This window comes from Haemaphysalis longicornis, unplaced genomic scaffold, assembly GCF_048455015.1.
Source record: "Haemaphysalis longicornis isolate Haplotype H1 unplaced genomic scaffold, Haemaphysalis longicornis Haplotype H1 scaffold_56, whole genome shotgun sequence".
Taxonomy (NCBI): Eukaryota; Metazoa; Arthropoda; class Arachnida; order Ixodida; family Ixodidae; genus Haemaphysalis; species Haemaphysalis longicornis.
In genome coordinates, this window is record NW_027526397.1 from 839,551 (window position 1) to 852,621 (window position 13,071).

At 49.8% G+C, this 13,071-nt stretch overlaps 1 protein-coding gene across 1 annotated transcript in view; it reads right to left on the reverse strand.

The window, feature by feature from the left end:
- The window catches only part of LOC144140919 (uncharacterized), a 65,968-nt gene that overhangs the window by 7,520 nt on the left and 45,377 nt on the right, over nt 1-13,071 (reverse strand). Inside the window, exons 9-11 of the mRNA XM_077672416.1 lie at nt 6,609-6,678; nt 4,001-4,207; nt 2,460-2,734 (exon numbers count right to left, since the gene is read on the reverse strand). Coding sequence (XP_077528542.1) covers nt 2,460-2,734; nt 4,001-4,207; nt 6,609-6,678 — 552 coding nt within the window. The remainder of the gene's footprint in view (nt 1-2,459; nt 2,735-4,000; nt 4,208-6,608; nt 6,679-13,071) is intronic.

Genomic DNA, 13,071 nt, shown 5'->3' on the forward strand with positions numbered 1-13,071 from the left:
GCCGATCTGATCCGTGCCAATCCAATCCACCTTTGTTGGCTCTTCCTGCTGCGTAGGTGGCGAAATCGGTGAAGGGGCGAGGTTGGTTAATTATTTGCAATGGCGCCTACGCAGCACAAGGCTATATCGCTCGAGACGCAGCAACGAATTTTGAAAGATGCACGACAAGGGATGAAAGTGGAGAACCTGGTCAAGAAGTACGAGCTCTCGCAGTCTACGACATCCACGATCCTCAAGATTAAGGGCTCGGTGATGATAAAGGCTGGCACCGGCGGTCACGACAACGAGAGGAAACGGGTTAGTGAGTCCCTCCAGAATGATTTTGAGGAAGCGCTTTGCCAGTGGTTTTTGTCAGCGCCCTCGCAAACTCTGCCCATTAGTTGGCTATTATTGGCTTCAAAGGCGCGGAAATTTGCTTTTCTGCTCAGAAACACGGACTTTTTCTGGGAGGGGGGCGCATTCAGCGCTTCAAGGAGTGCCACGGCATGATTTTCAAAACCGTTGCGGGTGAGGCTGCGTCATCGTAAGTAGCGCTAGAGACGGGACACAGAAGAGGAGACACACACGACGATGAATCAAAACCAACTAGCCCAACTGTCAATTTTATTGAGGCTGCGTCACTTGGCATAGCGGCCAAGGATAAGTGGCTGGACGAGGCGCTACCCGATGTAATGACGTGCTTTGAGAAAAAGGACATTTACAATTCTGAAGCGACTGCGCTTTTCTACCACGTCTTGCCCAGGAAGACACACGCATTAAAAGGACACGCGTGTGTCGGTGGAAAGCACTCTAAGGTCCAAGTGACAGTGCTTCTGTGTGCGAACACGAATGGGAGGAACAGGGCGAAGTCTTTGGTGGATGGAAAGCCCGAGAAGCCAAGGTGCTTCAGGAACCAGCACATACCAGTGCGATATCGGCGCAACAAAAAGGCTTGGATGACAAGGATGCTCTTCGAAGAGTGGCCCATTGAATTCGACGGGGAAATGGCGAGGCAGGGGAGAAAAGTCATCCTGCATGTTGAAAACTAGCGCACACAACGTCAGCCCAAAGTGGTCTTCCGTGGAGCTAATCTTCCTACCGCCAAACACCACAGCAGGTCTTCGACCAATGGACGCTGGGGTAGTTGAAGGCCTGCCTGAAGAATAATTGCAGATGCCAAGTTCACGAGTTTGATGGATAGCCAGAGCACAATAGCCTGAGCGCAAAGCTTCTTCTGCTGTGTGTTCTGGCTATTCTTCACGCTTGCATGACTTAACATCTGCGATGCTTCTTGAATGGGAGTCATGAGATCGGAAGAGCCCACCTTGCGCTCCAGTTATTCTTGGCTTGCACAGAAGCCTGCATTTGCGGTCGTGCTTGTACACTTGGCGGTAAGCTTTAACCACTTCTGTACATTACATTTCCATTGCGGGGGCTTCTCGTCGTTGTTTCATAGCTGACTTAACCACCGTGCATTTGCTGAAGTAATAATAAATAGCGACTGTGCATGTCTGTCCTCCCCTTCGTTTCTTACACAATAGACAAAACTGCAGTTCGCAACTGGTGGCACCGCATCTAAACTGAAACTGAAAATGTCTGTTACAAGTGAGCTTGTAGATCAAAAGTCAAGGATAATTTGTCCTTTACAACCAACTATTTTCAACATCCGATGTCTGTTATAAAAGAAGTCAAGTAATGGGAAGAATAGGGCGGCCAACCACGTGGGTAAATAGTGTCTCTCATACCCGATTGTCTTTCACATCCATGCTTCTTGTAATGAGGTTCAACTGCACTTATAAAGTTCATGCGTCATATTGTAAGACGGGCCTCAACTACAACATCGCTGCCACGCCACCATATGCAGAAATGTCAGCACTGCTTTGAATGCCTTGTGGAAACAGGGTATGCCTAGACAAGGACCCAGCAGTACTTCCTCAGACACAGCGCGACAGTGCGAACGGGCCAATGATCTGGCTAATTGTTATCGAGGACGCACATAGCGGGGACAGTTGCAGTGAAACTGCGGAGTGAGAAACTGATGAGAAGTAAGTGGGAGAAGGTTGCATGGCTGGGGCTCCACTGTGTTTGGTAAGTTTGAACCCCGGAGAAGTATATATATATATATAAGGCGAAACGCCGCACTGCGGCAGGTGCGGGTGAGCGACGGGATAATGTCACAGTGAAAACAAACACGAACCACAAAGCTTTCTGAGGTGCGACGGGGAAGGAGAGGGTAGCGATACCTGATGGACAGCGGCCACGATTCACTCCGTGAATGCACAGCTGAATGCGAATCACAGTGGCCGTGTAGGTTGTTTTTTCCCGCGAGAGACACCGCTAGCTTCGTTAACCTAGGCCAAGTGCTTGTGCCGTTATCTGGCCGCCCTAGGAAGCGACGTTTCCCCTCCTGTCCTGTTCTTGCTCCGTGGTTCGAACTGCCGTTTCCGCGTCCCCCAGCTGAGTCCTCGAGCGGGACTCACCTTGTGCAGCCGGTATGCCCGGTGCTTGAGCAGTGCGCCGTCCGACTCGAGCACGAGCATCTTGACCCTTCTTCCCCATTGGGGGGCGTCGTTGAAGCGGGGGCAGGGAAGGTGCGCCATGGCCAGCGCCCAGTCGTGGGTCACGTGGGCGGGGCCTGTGGCCGCCTCGTCGTACTCCACCCGCACGCCCAGCTCCGATTGCAGCAGCGCACACAGCTGCCCTACGGCCGCCACATGGGCCTCGCTGTCGCGCGAGTACACCACGCGCACCTCCACTGCAGGCAACGGGGAGGGAGAAGGGGGCACTCGAGGTTGAGAACGCCCCCAAAGGGCCAAACCTTCCATCCCAACCACCCACTTGTCCTCTCTCTCACAGCTCTTAACATCACAGCTGTCAAGAGCTGTCGATGGTAGTGCCAACGCTGCAGCATCTGCACCTCCATTGACACTTCCAAAATGCACAGAAGAACTTACTCAGGTGAGAAAAAGTACCGAAGCAGAGACCTAGGGAAGAAAAAGCTATCCAAACGGCAACTGGATTCTAAAAATGGCTCTGTGACAAGCATTGTCAGTCAGAACATTCGTCGGGTGCTGTGCTGTCTGCTCGACAGCTTGTGCATCCCAAAAATAAAATGGCCAAGGGACTCAAATAGCAGACCAGCCTCGTTTCTTGAGAGCATAACTTCAAGGTAGACGTGTGCGAATATTCGAAACTTTGAATACTTTGCAAGTACCACTTGCTACCCCATTCAATTCACAGTGCAGTTTTACCATGCAAACTGTCCAAACTTTGAGAGTGTTTGGAATCAATGAACAGGGCAGTCAAAGTCGGCTCCGCCACGTCACTTGTAAGCTTAGAAAGTTTAAGGTTCACTGCATGGCATGCTGCTTTGGGTTGGTTTTCTTGCGTAACACCAAAGCTGCGCGAAAAAGCGTAACACCGCTAAGCCCTGTGAAAAATACAGTGTGGGTCACAGGACAAGAGCAATATAAGAGCAAACAAAATGATCGTAAGCGCCCGCTGCCCAATTAGTTCGTACTCATTTCAGAGAATATATTTTGCATGTCTTTCAGGATGGCTTTTGTCATGTTGAACACTGGGCAATTTCACGTATTCAGGTTCGCTGAAACAACTGTCCTAATTGCGTTTTAGAACTTCGAAATACTTCAAAAATTGTGTGTGCATTTGTATTTAACGCATCCCGTGCCTTTTCTTCCAATTATACACAATTGTGATTCTGTCTTTCTGTTCCAGTATTACCATTCCTGCATAAGCTCAAAAAGCGCCAGCAGAATTTCCATACGAATAAAACGAACAAAACACTTGCAACTACACACCCTTGTAACTGTGCATGTGGCCAATCCCACTGTACCAATGGCGGGCCTTAATGGCTCGCATGCCGTCTTCCTTCGCACATTTTCATTGCCGGAATAGGTTAGCCACGCGCAATGCACCCCGCTTCCTGTTCTACGTGAGGGCAGTTGACCACCCCTGCCTGTGGTGAAGTCTGCCCCCCGTGCAAGCAAGGTGGTCCACTTACCGGGTGGCTGTCCGTGTGGAAGGCTGCCCGGGGGGACCGGCAGGGTGGCCTTCTTGGAGCTCGCAGCCAGCCGGGCCCGGTGCCGAGCCCAGCAGACGGCCCCGGCCATCACCAGGGTCGAGGCCACCAGCAGGGGCACCAGCACCAGCCACAGGAGCTCGCCCTCGAGGGTTCCCCCTCCGGAGGGGCGGCCAGTCTGCTGCGGGGCTGCAGGGGAAGGGAATGGGGGGTGGGGGCTTTGTACAAGGAAAGCACCAACGGCCGAGCGGGGCATTCATGCTGAAAGTGTTGAACAGACTGGATTGTATACACAGCGTGACCAACTTGAAAGCTTCGCGCCTTCTAATTGCGACGTTGTTTAGCAAAAGTCGAGCGTGCGCACGTGACAGCAGGCCTCACCGCTACCACCCGGCAGTTCAAAAAACCAAGGAAATGCCAGGTGCTCGCGTGTGCGTGCCTCGCGACGACCGCCCAGCGTCCCTGGCGCACGTTTGTCAATCCAAGCATACCCACTTAGTCAAGGTTGCCCCCCTCACCCAAAAAAAAAAAGAAGTACAGCGTTCGATGTAATCACGGTAACACTTGCTCAGAACGAGAACCACAACGTCATAGTGTCCGCCCCTTCAAGGTAACATTCAATAATTACCACTTCCAAAAAACTTAAGGAAGCTCACACTTATGATTGTAGGGTTTAACGCGCCGACGCAACGCAGGCGATGAGGCGCGCCGTAGTGGACGGCTCCTGAATAATTTTGACCACCTGGGAATCTTTAACGTGCGCCGAAATCTCGTACACACAGGCATTTTTGCTTTTCGCCTCCATCAGAAAAGCGTCCGCCGCGGCCGGGAATCGAACCCGCAACCTCGTGCTCAGCAGCGCAACGCCTTAGCCACTGAGCCATCGCGGCGGGTCAGCTCACACTTATGGAAACAATGTAAAGGTCATTGCGGCAGCGAAGGAGAACCAAGTCGGCTGCGATCGTGGACTCAGACCACCATGATTGTCGTGAAGGTTGCATTGAGCTCCACTACCTTCAAGTCTTGCACATTAATGTGAGCTTCTCTCATTTTTTAACCCTGCACGGATCAACAACATGACAAGGTCGCTCAACACAGCTTGGGTAATGCTGTCTGCCCACAATTCCCGTATGCCTGATGGGAAACCGTAGACACGTGCAAGAATGAAAAGGCGGAGACATTTGGTATTTATAAACCCGCGGAGAGTCGCCGCATCCTCGGTATTTGACCCATCCAGTGATCAGCAAATTTCCGTCCAAACGAGATCAAGGTAACCTAACTGGAGCAAGAGCACAGCCACAAGATTCCAATGTCACAACCAGCGAGAACCCCTTTTTCCATGCCACTAATTCACAACAGTATCATTGAAAGCGCTCACCAACTGTTTTCTATGCCTGCATTCAGGACAATTTGGTGCGGCAGTGAGAATGATACGGAATTACTGGAAATTGCCAAGTGGTAAGAAAAAAAAAAGGGGGGGGGGGGAGGTTAAACTGCAAGAGGTTTGCAGCAAAGCCAATGAGCGATCCCCTCAACCAAGAAACCGAGTAACTAAATGTGACCTATTCAGCGTCATTGGAGTCGACTTTAGAGGACCTTACAGTTGACTTTACAGGACATAGCGCAAAGGAACACTACACTGTCATCTTTGCCCGCGTTGTCAAGTGAGCATTACACCTCCCACTTGTTCGCAGTAATAATGCACCAGACTTCCTGCACGCATTTCATTGTTTTATTCTGTTAAACCTGGATATAATAGAGTTGACTAAATTTCTAAGTTTTTCGTTACGGGCAGGTTTTTGTTACATGCAGGTTTTGAGCTACGGCTCGCGTAAATGAAGGAGAAGCGAAACCAAAATACTAGACATCAGTGATGGTGAACTGACCGCTCAAGGATTTATTTCACGGTAAGAAAAGTGCGTGATTTGCGCCTGCTGCTTTCCCACACAAGTTTAGGCACTACACGGCACTGCACAGAAACAAGGTCACTAACCCCAGTATTCGCAAACGTGACTTAAGTATCACTTTTGACACTTTTTGGTGCCTAAACCCATTTTAAGGAACAAACTGATGCTGAAAGGGCGCCTTCTCGCGGTCTTGATGCTCTTTTCCGCGCTCAAAATTGTTGAGAGGGTGTTAGCTGGGATACTGTACCGGGCGGCGACGTTCTTTCTCGCCGGCGGAGACAGCATTTAAAATTGCGAACGCGTCTTGAAAAGACACAAATTTTCGTTTTGTGGCAACAGAACTCATCACCCATGACACCGACACCGCAGATAGAAGTTGAGACACGCGACTACACGCCGAGAGGCAGGCCTAGCACCCAACCAACACCGCACTCACACTGGACACACACGGTACTTTGCGGTGCGGAGGAAGTTCGCTAAATTACTGCATTTCTCCAGGCATTTTTTTCAGAACAAGTGCAGAACACAAAGGTTTGTCAGCGTAGCAAGTTCGTAACATCAAGGTTAACCGTCGCAAGAGTTAACCGTCGCAAGGTTTACAGTCACCAGGGTGCAAGAGGTGGTTGGGTGGCCCGCAGCCCCTGCCTGCACACACAAAGCCCGGCCAAGGTAGGTGCGCTCACCTGGGGGCAGCTCCAGCATTTTGGAGTACAAGCTCACGCAGTTCAAGGTCCTGTCGCACATAGGTGTTACCTGGGCGGCAGGGTGGAGAGGGACACGTTGTCTTAGTTGTTGCACCACATGGGCCTCACCTGGGGAAGCAGGGGCGAAGAGGAGGGGGGGAGCTCATACTGCCCACCGGTACCAGCACGCAGCCACACTGCCTGCCGGTCTCGCCATCCACAGTCTCCGTGACTGAGCACCACTCCCTGGCAGCCCCTCGTAATTCACATCTTCACCCACCAAGGGTGGCCCCCCGTCACTCCTGTCAGCCAACTGAGGAATACACGGGCCTTCCCTTCTGGCTGGCCACTTTGAGATGGATATCAAAGTGGGTTTGTTAGCGTCAGAAACCCACTCCTTATTACTATTTTTTGGCATGTCCAAAAAATAGTAAGCATATTCACTCACGCTAACAAAAGTTATTACCCCGACGAGACAGAACTATTTGTTGGCTCGGAGGCTTGCAATGACGTAGAGGACCGACCTCGTCCGAGGCGAAGCTTGCATTTCATGGTTGCCCGCCTGAATTCGCTTCTATGTCCGCGATTTTTGACGGCAGTGGTTCTACCCGCACTTGTGTACAGCACCATCGTTACTATGGTTACTTAAGCAAGTGGGTCGCACATGGGACAACGCTTTTCTTGTTAGTGTTTTTTAAAGCTGGCTTTTCAGACCTTACGGACCTTGAGCAGGAGGTCGGGAGTAAATTGATTGTGCATGCACGAGAGTTACCATAAACGGCAACTTACCCGTATAGGTTTAAACAAGTAACCACACGCAGCGACGGTGACGAGCGACACAAAAAACGTAACTCAATGGGTACAGTAAACCGTCAGCATGGGTGGCAGGGACGAGCGAAACAATTTTTGCACAAGACGCCGGGGGCGGTGAGAGAGACGGCCCGACAGCAATGGGCCGTCGCTGCCGCTCGCCTTTTGCCAGCCAAAAGCAGCCCACAAGCGAGCGACAACAACAGGAGGCAATGGCGGCGGTGTATTAATTTTTTCCCTTGTCGCTGTCACCCATACTACCTGTTTGTTGTACCCTTGAGTTGTGGTTTTAACGTTGCTTGACGCCGTCGCTGCCCTTTACCATCGACACATAGCTCCCTGTGCCAGCGAAGTGTACCATCACGTCTTGATTACAACAAATGCAGCGCGTTTGGCTCCTAATGCTCGGTACTACCGATAACAGCAATCTTAGTTGATGTTTAATACGTTATTCAAGCTAAATGGCGCTCAGGAGTACGACAGATGACAATTTTTTTCAGACAGGCGAGCAAAATTTCCGGCCCTACTCGTGCTGAGCCTTGTCCACATCAAATGGTTCAGATGCTTTCATGAACTCGCAAAGCTCTCTTACGCCTTTAAAATTGTCCTGGGTAAGGTAATTTTGGTTACTGCGCCATTAGAGAGTTATAGCAGATCGGAAAAACGGTTCTGGTACGGTAACGTCTACCATCTGGACGCCACCACGCATGCGCAGAAGGCTACCGTATACCGGAGCGACTTGGCCGTACGGTACCTGAGACGTACCGTGTCTGTACTTTGGAAAGCGGACGGCCGCTTTGGAAGAGTTTGGGAGACGTACGATTGGCTCACGCCTAGTCGAACGGATGGTAATTATGAGATCGTTTAAGAAAAATGGGGTTGCAACAAGTGAAATCCGCGCCATTCTGACAGCTCAAGCAGCAAGCGAAACATGGTCCCGGCCCAACTTGTGTCGTCGAGCGACGCATGTACAATAACTTCTTTTAGGTTAAATAAAGGCGATACGGCTACATAACTAGTATTAACCGCAACATGGGGCCCGTCTGCAAATCGGCGAGTGAGGAACAGGCGGTATCAGTGCGAGGGACTCTCAAATACAACGAAACAGCCAGCTTTATGTACTGAGAGCCCAGCTTGACCTGCTGGAGCCATCTATTGAAATGGCGTAGAGGTAAAATGCCCGCTTCATGCTCACGCAGTCGCAGTTCGAATCTCCGTGGGGGCGTTGGATGTTTTTTAGATGCAAAGCATCTCTTGCTCTCCGCTCCGTCGTCCGTCGTCCATCCATCCGCCGGCAACACTGCCGCTCCAGGAGCCCTTTAAGGGGAAACGTGCTCGTTTCGTGCCGGCCCAGGAAGACACCGGCAACACTGTCGCTCCAGCATCTCATGGTCGGGGCTATGTCTCTCCCTTGTTGTGGCGCCGTCCACACCCCCACTGCGCATGCTCGGCTCATCTCGGGCCGGCCCAGGAAGACACCGGTAACATTGTCGCTCCAGGAGCCATTAAAGGGTAAGACACCACCGGGCGTTCAGCAAGCCGAGCATTAGCAGTGGGGGTGTGGACGGCGCAACAACAAGGGAGGGACATAGCTCCGTCACATTTAATAAAATACACTATCTTCCCGTAGGGCAACCCTGAGTAGTATGCGAAACAGCCATGGGCTCAACGCAATTTCCCATTCCGTAGTTCCGGTAAGTGAAAAGTGGTAGTTACCATGGAAACAAAACTGTAAATATAGCGGTAGCTACGTACCTCAACCTAACGGAAACGACGAACTGAAAACTAATGGGCACTTGAATCGACCCCATGGCTGCTTTGCATACTACTCAGGGCTCCCCTACAGGAAGATGGTGTAATTTTTTTTCTTAATACTGCCTTTAGCGCTTTTGAGAACTGAAAACTAATATTTCAGCACAGGAAACGCCGCAGACTCACGAAGAATTGCCAAACGACGTACAACCCAAGTCGCTCCTAGTCACGGTAGCATATCCGGTAGTTACGGTCTGCTGTAACTCTTAAAACGAGCCTTCCCGGTACGGTCCGGTAACGGTTACCGCGTACCGTACCGGAACCGTTTTTCCGATCTGCTATAACTCTCTAATATTACAACATATTTTACTCAGTTCATGCCGAAATATTTAGCGAAGGTGTGGCTTCTGGTTAACGCATTATTTGGTGGTAATTGTTCCCGCTAGGTGGCGGCAGCAACATCATGCTTTCTTTTAAAAGTTCTACAGAAATGCCTACGGCAATTTTAAAAGGCGGTATTTCTAAAAGAGTATTATTGTATTGTGAGAGTCTAATCTAAAGCGTCTGCGATTCCAGATATTTCAAGCGTAAGCGAATAGTACTTGGAAACTAGTTTCTGTGTCGTTTCCTTTGATACCAATTCGACAGATGTCGCTACTTGCATTACGCCATCCGGTAACTTGAAATACGGTAACTTGAAATACTTGAAACAGAGTGCCCAAACAAGTCCTTTCGTTTTCAGCGACAAACAGAAATTCTTGTCTCAAGTCACACGGTAAACAATAAGGTGCGCAGAAGACACCAGGCAATGCGGTTCATTTAGAATGCCGAGCACATCCAAACACATTCTTCCACGATCGTCACTTGACGGGAGGCAACGAAATGAAACTCCCTGGCAGGAGTTGTAGTTGCCACAACCACGGGCTGCACATGGTCTTTGCCTCATAACAGAAACACAGTGATGCGATGCTAGAAACAGTGAATCACCGAAGAGAGTGCAAAGAATCGTTTCGGGTACAACAGCAAATAAAACAGAAATGAAACCAATGACACTCTTGTGCCAGAAACGGAGAGCTCATCGCTCGCGCCGCGTGAGTCGTTTCTCCGGCGCTCGTGCACTTTATCCTTCCACCAAGAACAGGTGAGCCTCGATCCTGGTGTATAATTGCTTTGCACTCGGGTATAACACAAATATTTGCCGCTGTGCCAACGCACTCACACACGAAAAAGGTTTGTTGTAGCTTCTTGGTGTTTTTCCCCGCCTGAAAAATTGCTTATATCCAGGTCGGACTAGTACGTGAAGGAGTAGTTCAATAAATAGCCGTTGCGCGCTTTAATACCATTGACCACCCAAAAACCCCATCTCAGGGGCCCTTTGAAGGTGCCATGCAGACAACACACAAGTTTGTTTTATTCGAAATATTTCTCCTTTTATAGTGCCCCCAACACTTTTCCGGCAACAAATGATGCCGTATTCACAGAGAAATTAACCAACATGGGTTAAAATTTTGATTCTCCCGCCAAATCGTGTGTTTTTGCAACGTCAGCAATGAAGTCCTAAGTGTCGCGGATAGCGACGCAAGAAGGGAGCCAGACAGCCGGTCGCCCGTTCGCTGTGCTGATCGGACCCCACTGTCACGAGCGCGAGGCGCGAGCTAGACCCGTGCCCCGTGCCCGAGTGAACCGCTTCTTTATTATAATCATCAACAGTAAGTGCGTGCATTCAAATGAACTGCAGCCTTGCTTGCGTCAGCCCTCCCAGATGGTGCTACTATACTCATCCACAAACTGTTGTCCGCCGTTGCTTGGTTTTTGACCGTACTGGCACCTGGCTTGTTTTTGCTACGGTAGAAAGCAATCTTTCCGTGAAACACGGGGTTTCCTCAAAAAACAGGGCCACGTAAGACAACTTCGCTTACGCCAATCGGCCAGTGTCGTGTAAGACAATTTCAACGTGGCGAAGTCCTGTACACCTAAAACAAGCATAGTGCGCCCAATACCAACAGCAGCCCCCTTAGCCCCCCCCCCGGCAATGCTTTCTGATTGTAGTTCCTCAAGCGTTTTTTGCATGTGTTCTGCCGTCTCAGAGTTTGGAATGGGCACTCGGTGTTTGAAATGGGCACTCAAAATGGTTCCTTACCACTGGTGCCACCAAAGTTTAATGAGCTGTAAAATTAGTTCCAAGCGGTTCACTAAAAGCACTTTGATTATTGCACTCACCAAGGTTCATAGTAATGAAAATGATAAATATAGCTGTATAGCTTTCCTTTGTGTCTGCATCCAGGTGAATGTCAAACTTTCATTTGCATAGAGATTACAGTTTTATGACCAACACTGTCTTGCCTATCGTTTGACCAAAAATGGCAAATTATCTCTAATTATCTTGGGAACTAATTAACCAACTGAAAAAATAGTGCCACATTCGAGATCAGTGGGGAAAAAACAGCGAGACTGAAAAGTTTCACAAAGTCTATTCGAAAATTAAAAGAAGTCGTTTTAAGACCAGAGAAACCCCTTAAAAGTAGAATTTCGTCCCTAAAAAAGAAAGTAAGTAATGAGCAAAAGTTTCCTCACCTCTGTCCGTCTTTTGTGACGGCATCCAGCCAAAAGGGTGCAACTACAGTGCACAGCCAGTTCTCATATAGTACTTAGGAAGCCACACACCTGCTGCTGACTGACGGGAAAACAGTTTTCCCCATCATGCGGCAACAGGTGTTGGGCTTCAAGTCAACATTGGCAGTGAGCTGGTCGGTGCTGGGTGTGACAACAGCTGGACTATGGACATCCCCCCCCCCTCCCTCCCCTGGTCCGGTTATCTCACACGTGCCTGCTCAACGACCACGTTCAGGAGCTGTGCAGCCACCGAGGGGCCACCGACACCGTTCAGCCTGTTCTCTCAGGTTAAACAAAAGCGAGACCCCCAGGAGAAGCAGCACAAACTGATGCCCTCGGCATGGCGAGCACGAGCAGAAACACTCGTCCCTGAGACTGAAACGACAATCCACATGTATCCCGTCCACATGCATCTCGTGGTAGAATAAGCAACAGAGTGGACACTGCAGAAGTGGATACAGTGCGACCACGCTAAAAGGGCCACAAATCCAGGTGGGGACTTTATGCAACTCAGCCGGTGTGCCCTTGCCCATTTCATATTGTAGTAACGAAAGTCGAGCGAGTTGGTAAGGTTGAATACTTCTAACCGCTAAAGTGACGGTGAAAGAAAGATGTAAATCCTCACGGCAGCTAGCTAAGCCAGCCCTTTGCTGACCTATACGGGGAGGTGCAATTAACCTAAAGCAGAGAAGATCCCCAAAATTGAAAGGAACAGCGAACAGACCCAACGGAAAACAACCATTGTGTCTAAAAAAATTCGAGTATAATAGCCGAAACTGACCTAAAAGAGGAAAACCACAAAAAAATACAAAAACAGCAGCTGAAATTGACCTAAAGCTAATGTAACTACCTGAAATCCCATTTATAGTGCACACAGGTGTCGTGAATAGATCATGTGCATTATAAAAAATATAATCTCCAAGTACGACAAACTTTTGAAAAATAAAAGAAACAGTGGTACCGGGATTTTAACCTAGGTTTGGATGCTTGATACACAGGAGGGGCACCACTACGCCACGAGACCAAACGATTCTGAGCGATTAAATGGAGTGCCACAAGCACGTGGATATACAGTGGAACCCCGCTTATATGTCCCACGGATTTACGATGACCCGCTTCTTACGACAGATCACTGCGGTCCCGGCAAACTCCCCATAGAAGCAATGCATTAAAAACCCCCATGATATGACGCTCGGGTGCATGCGGTCCGCTTCATACGACGGACCCTGGCGAGGATAAACCGGCGTTTTTCCTATTTTGTACTCCGCTACGCCACCACGTGCCAACC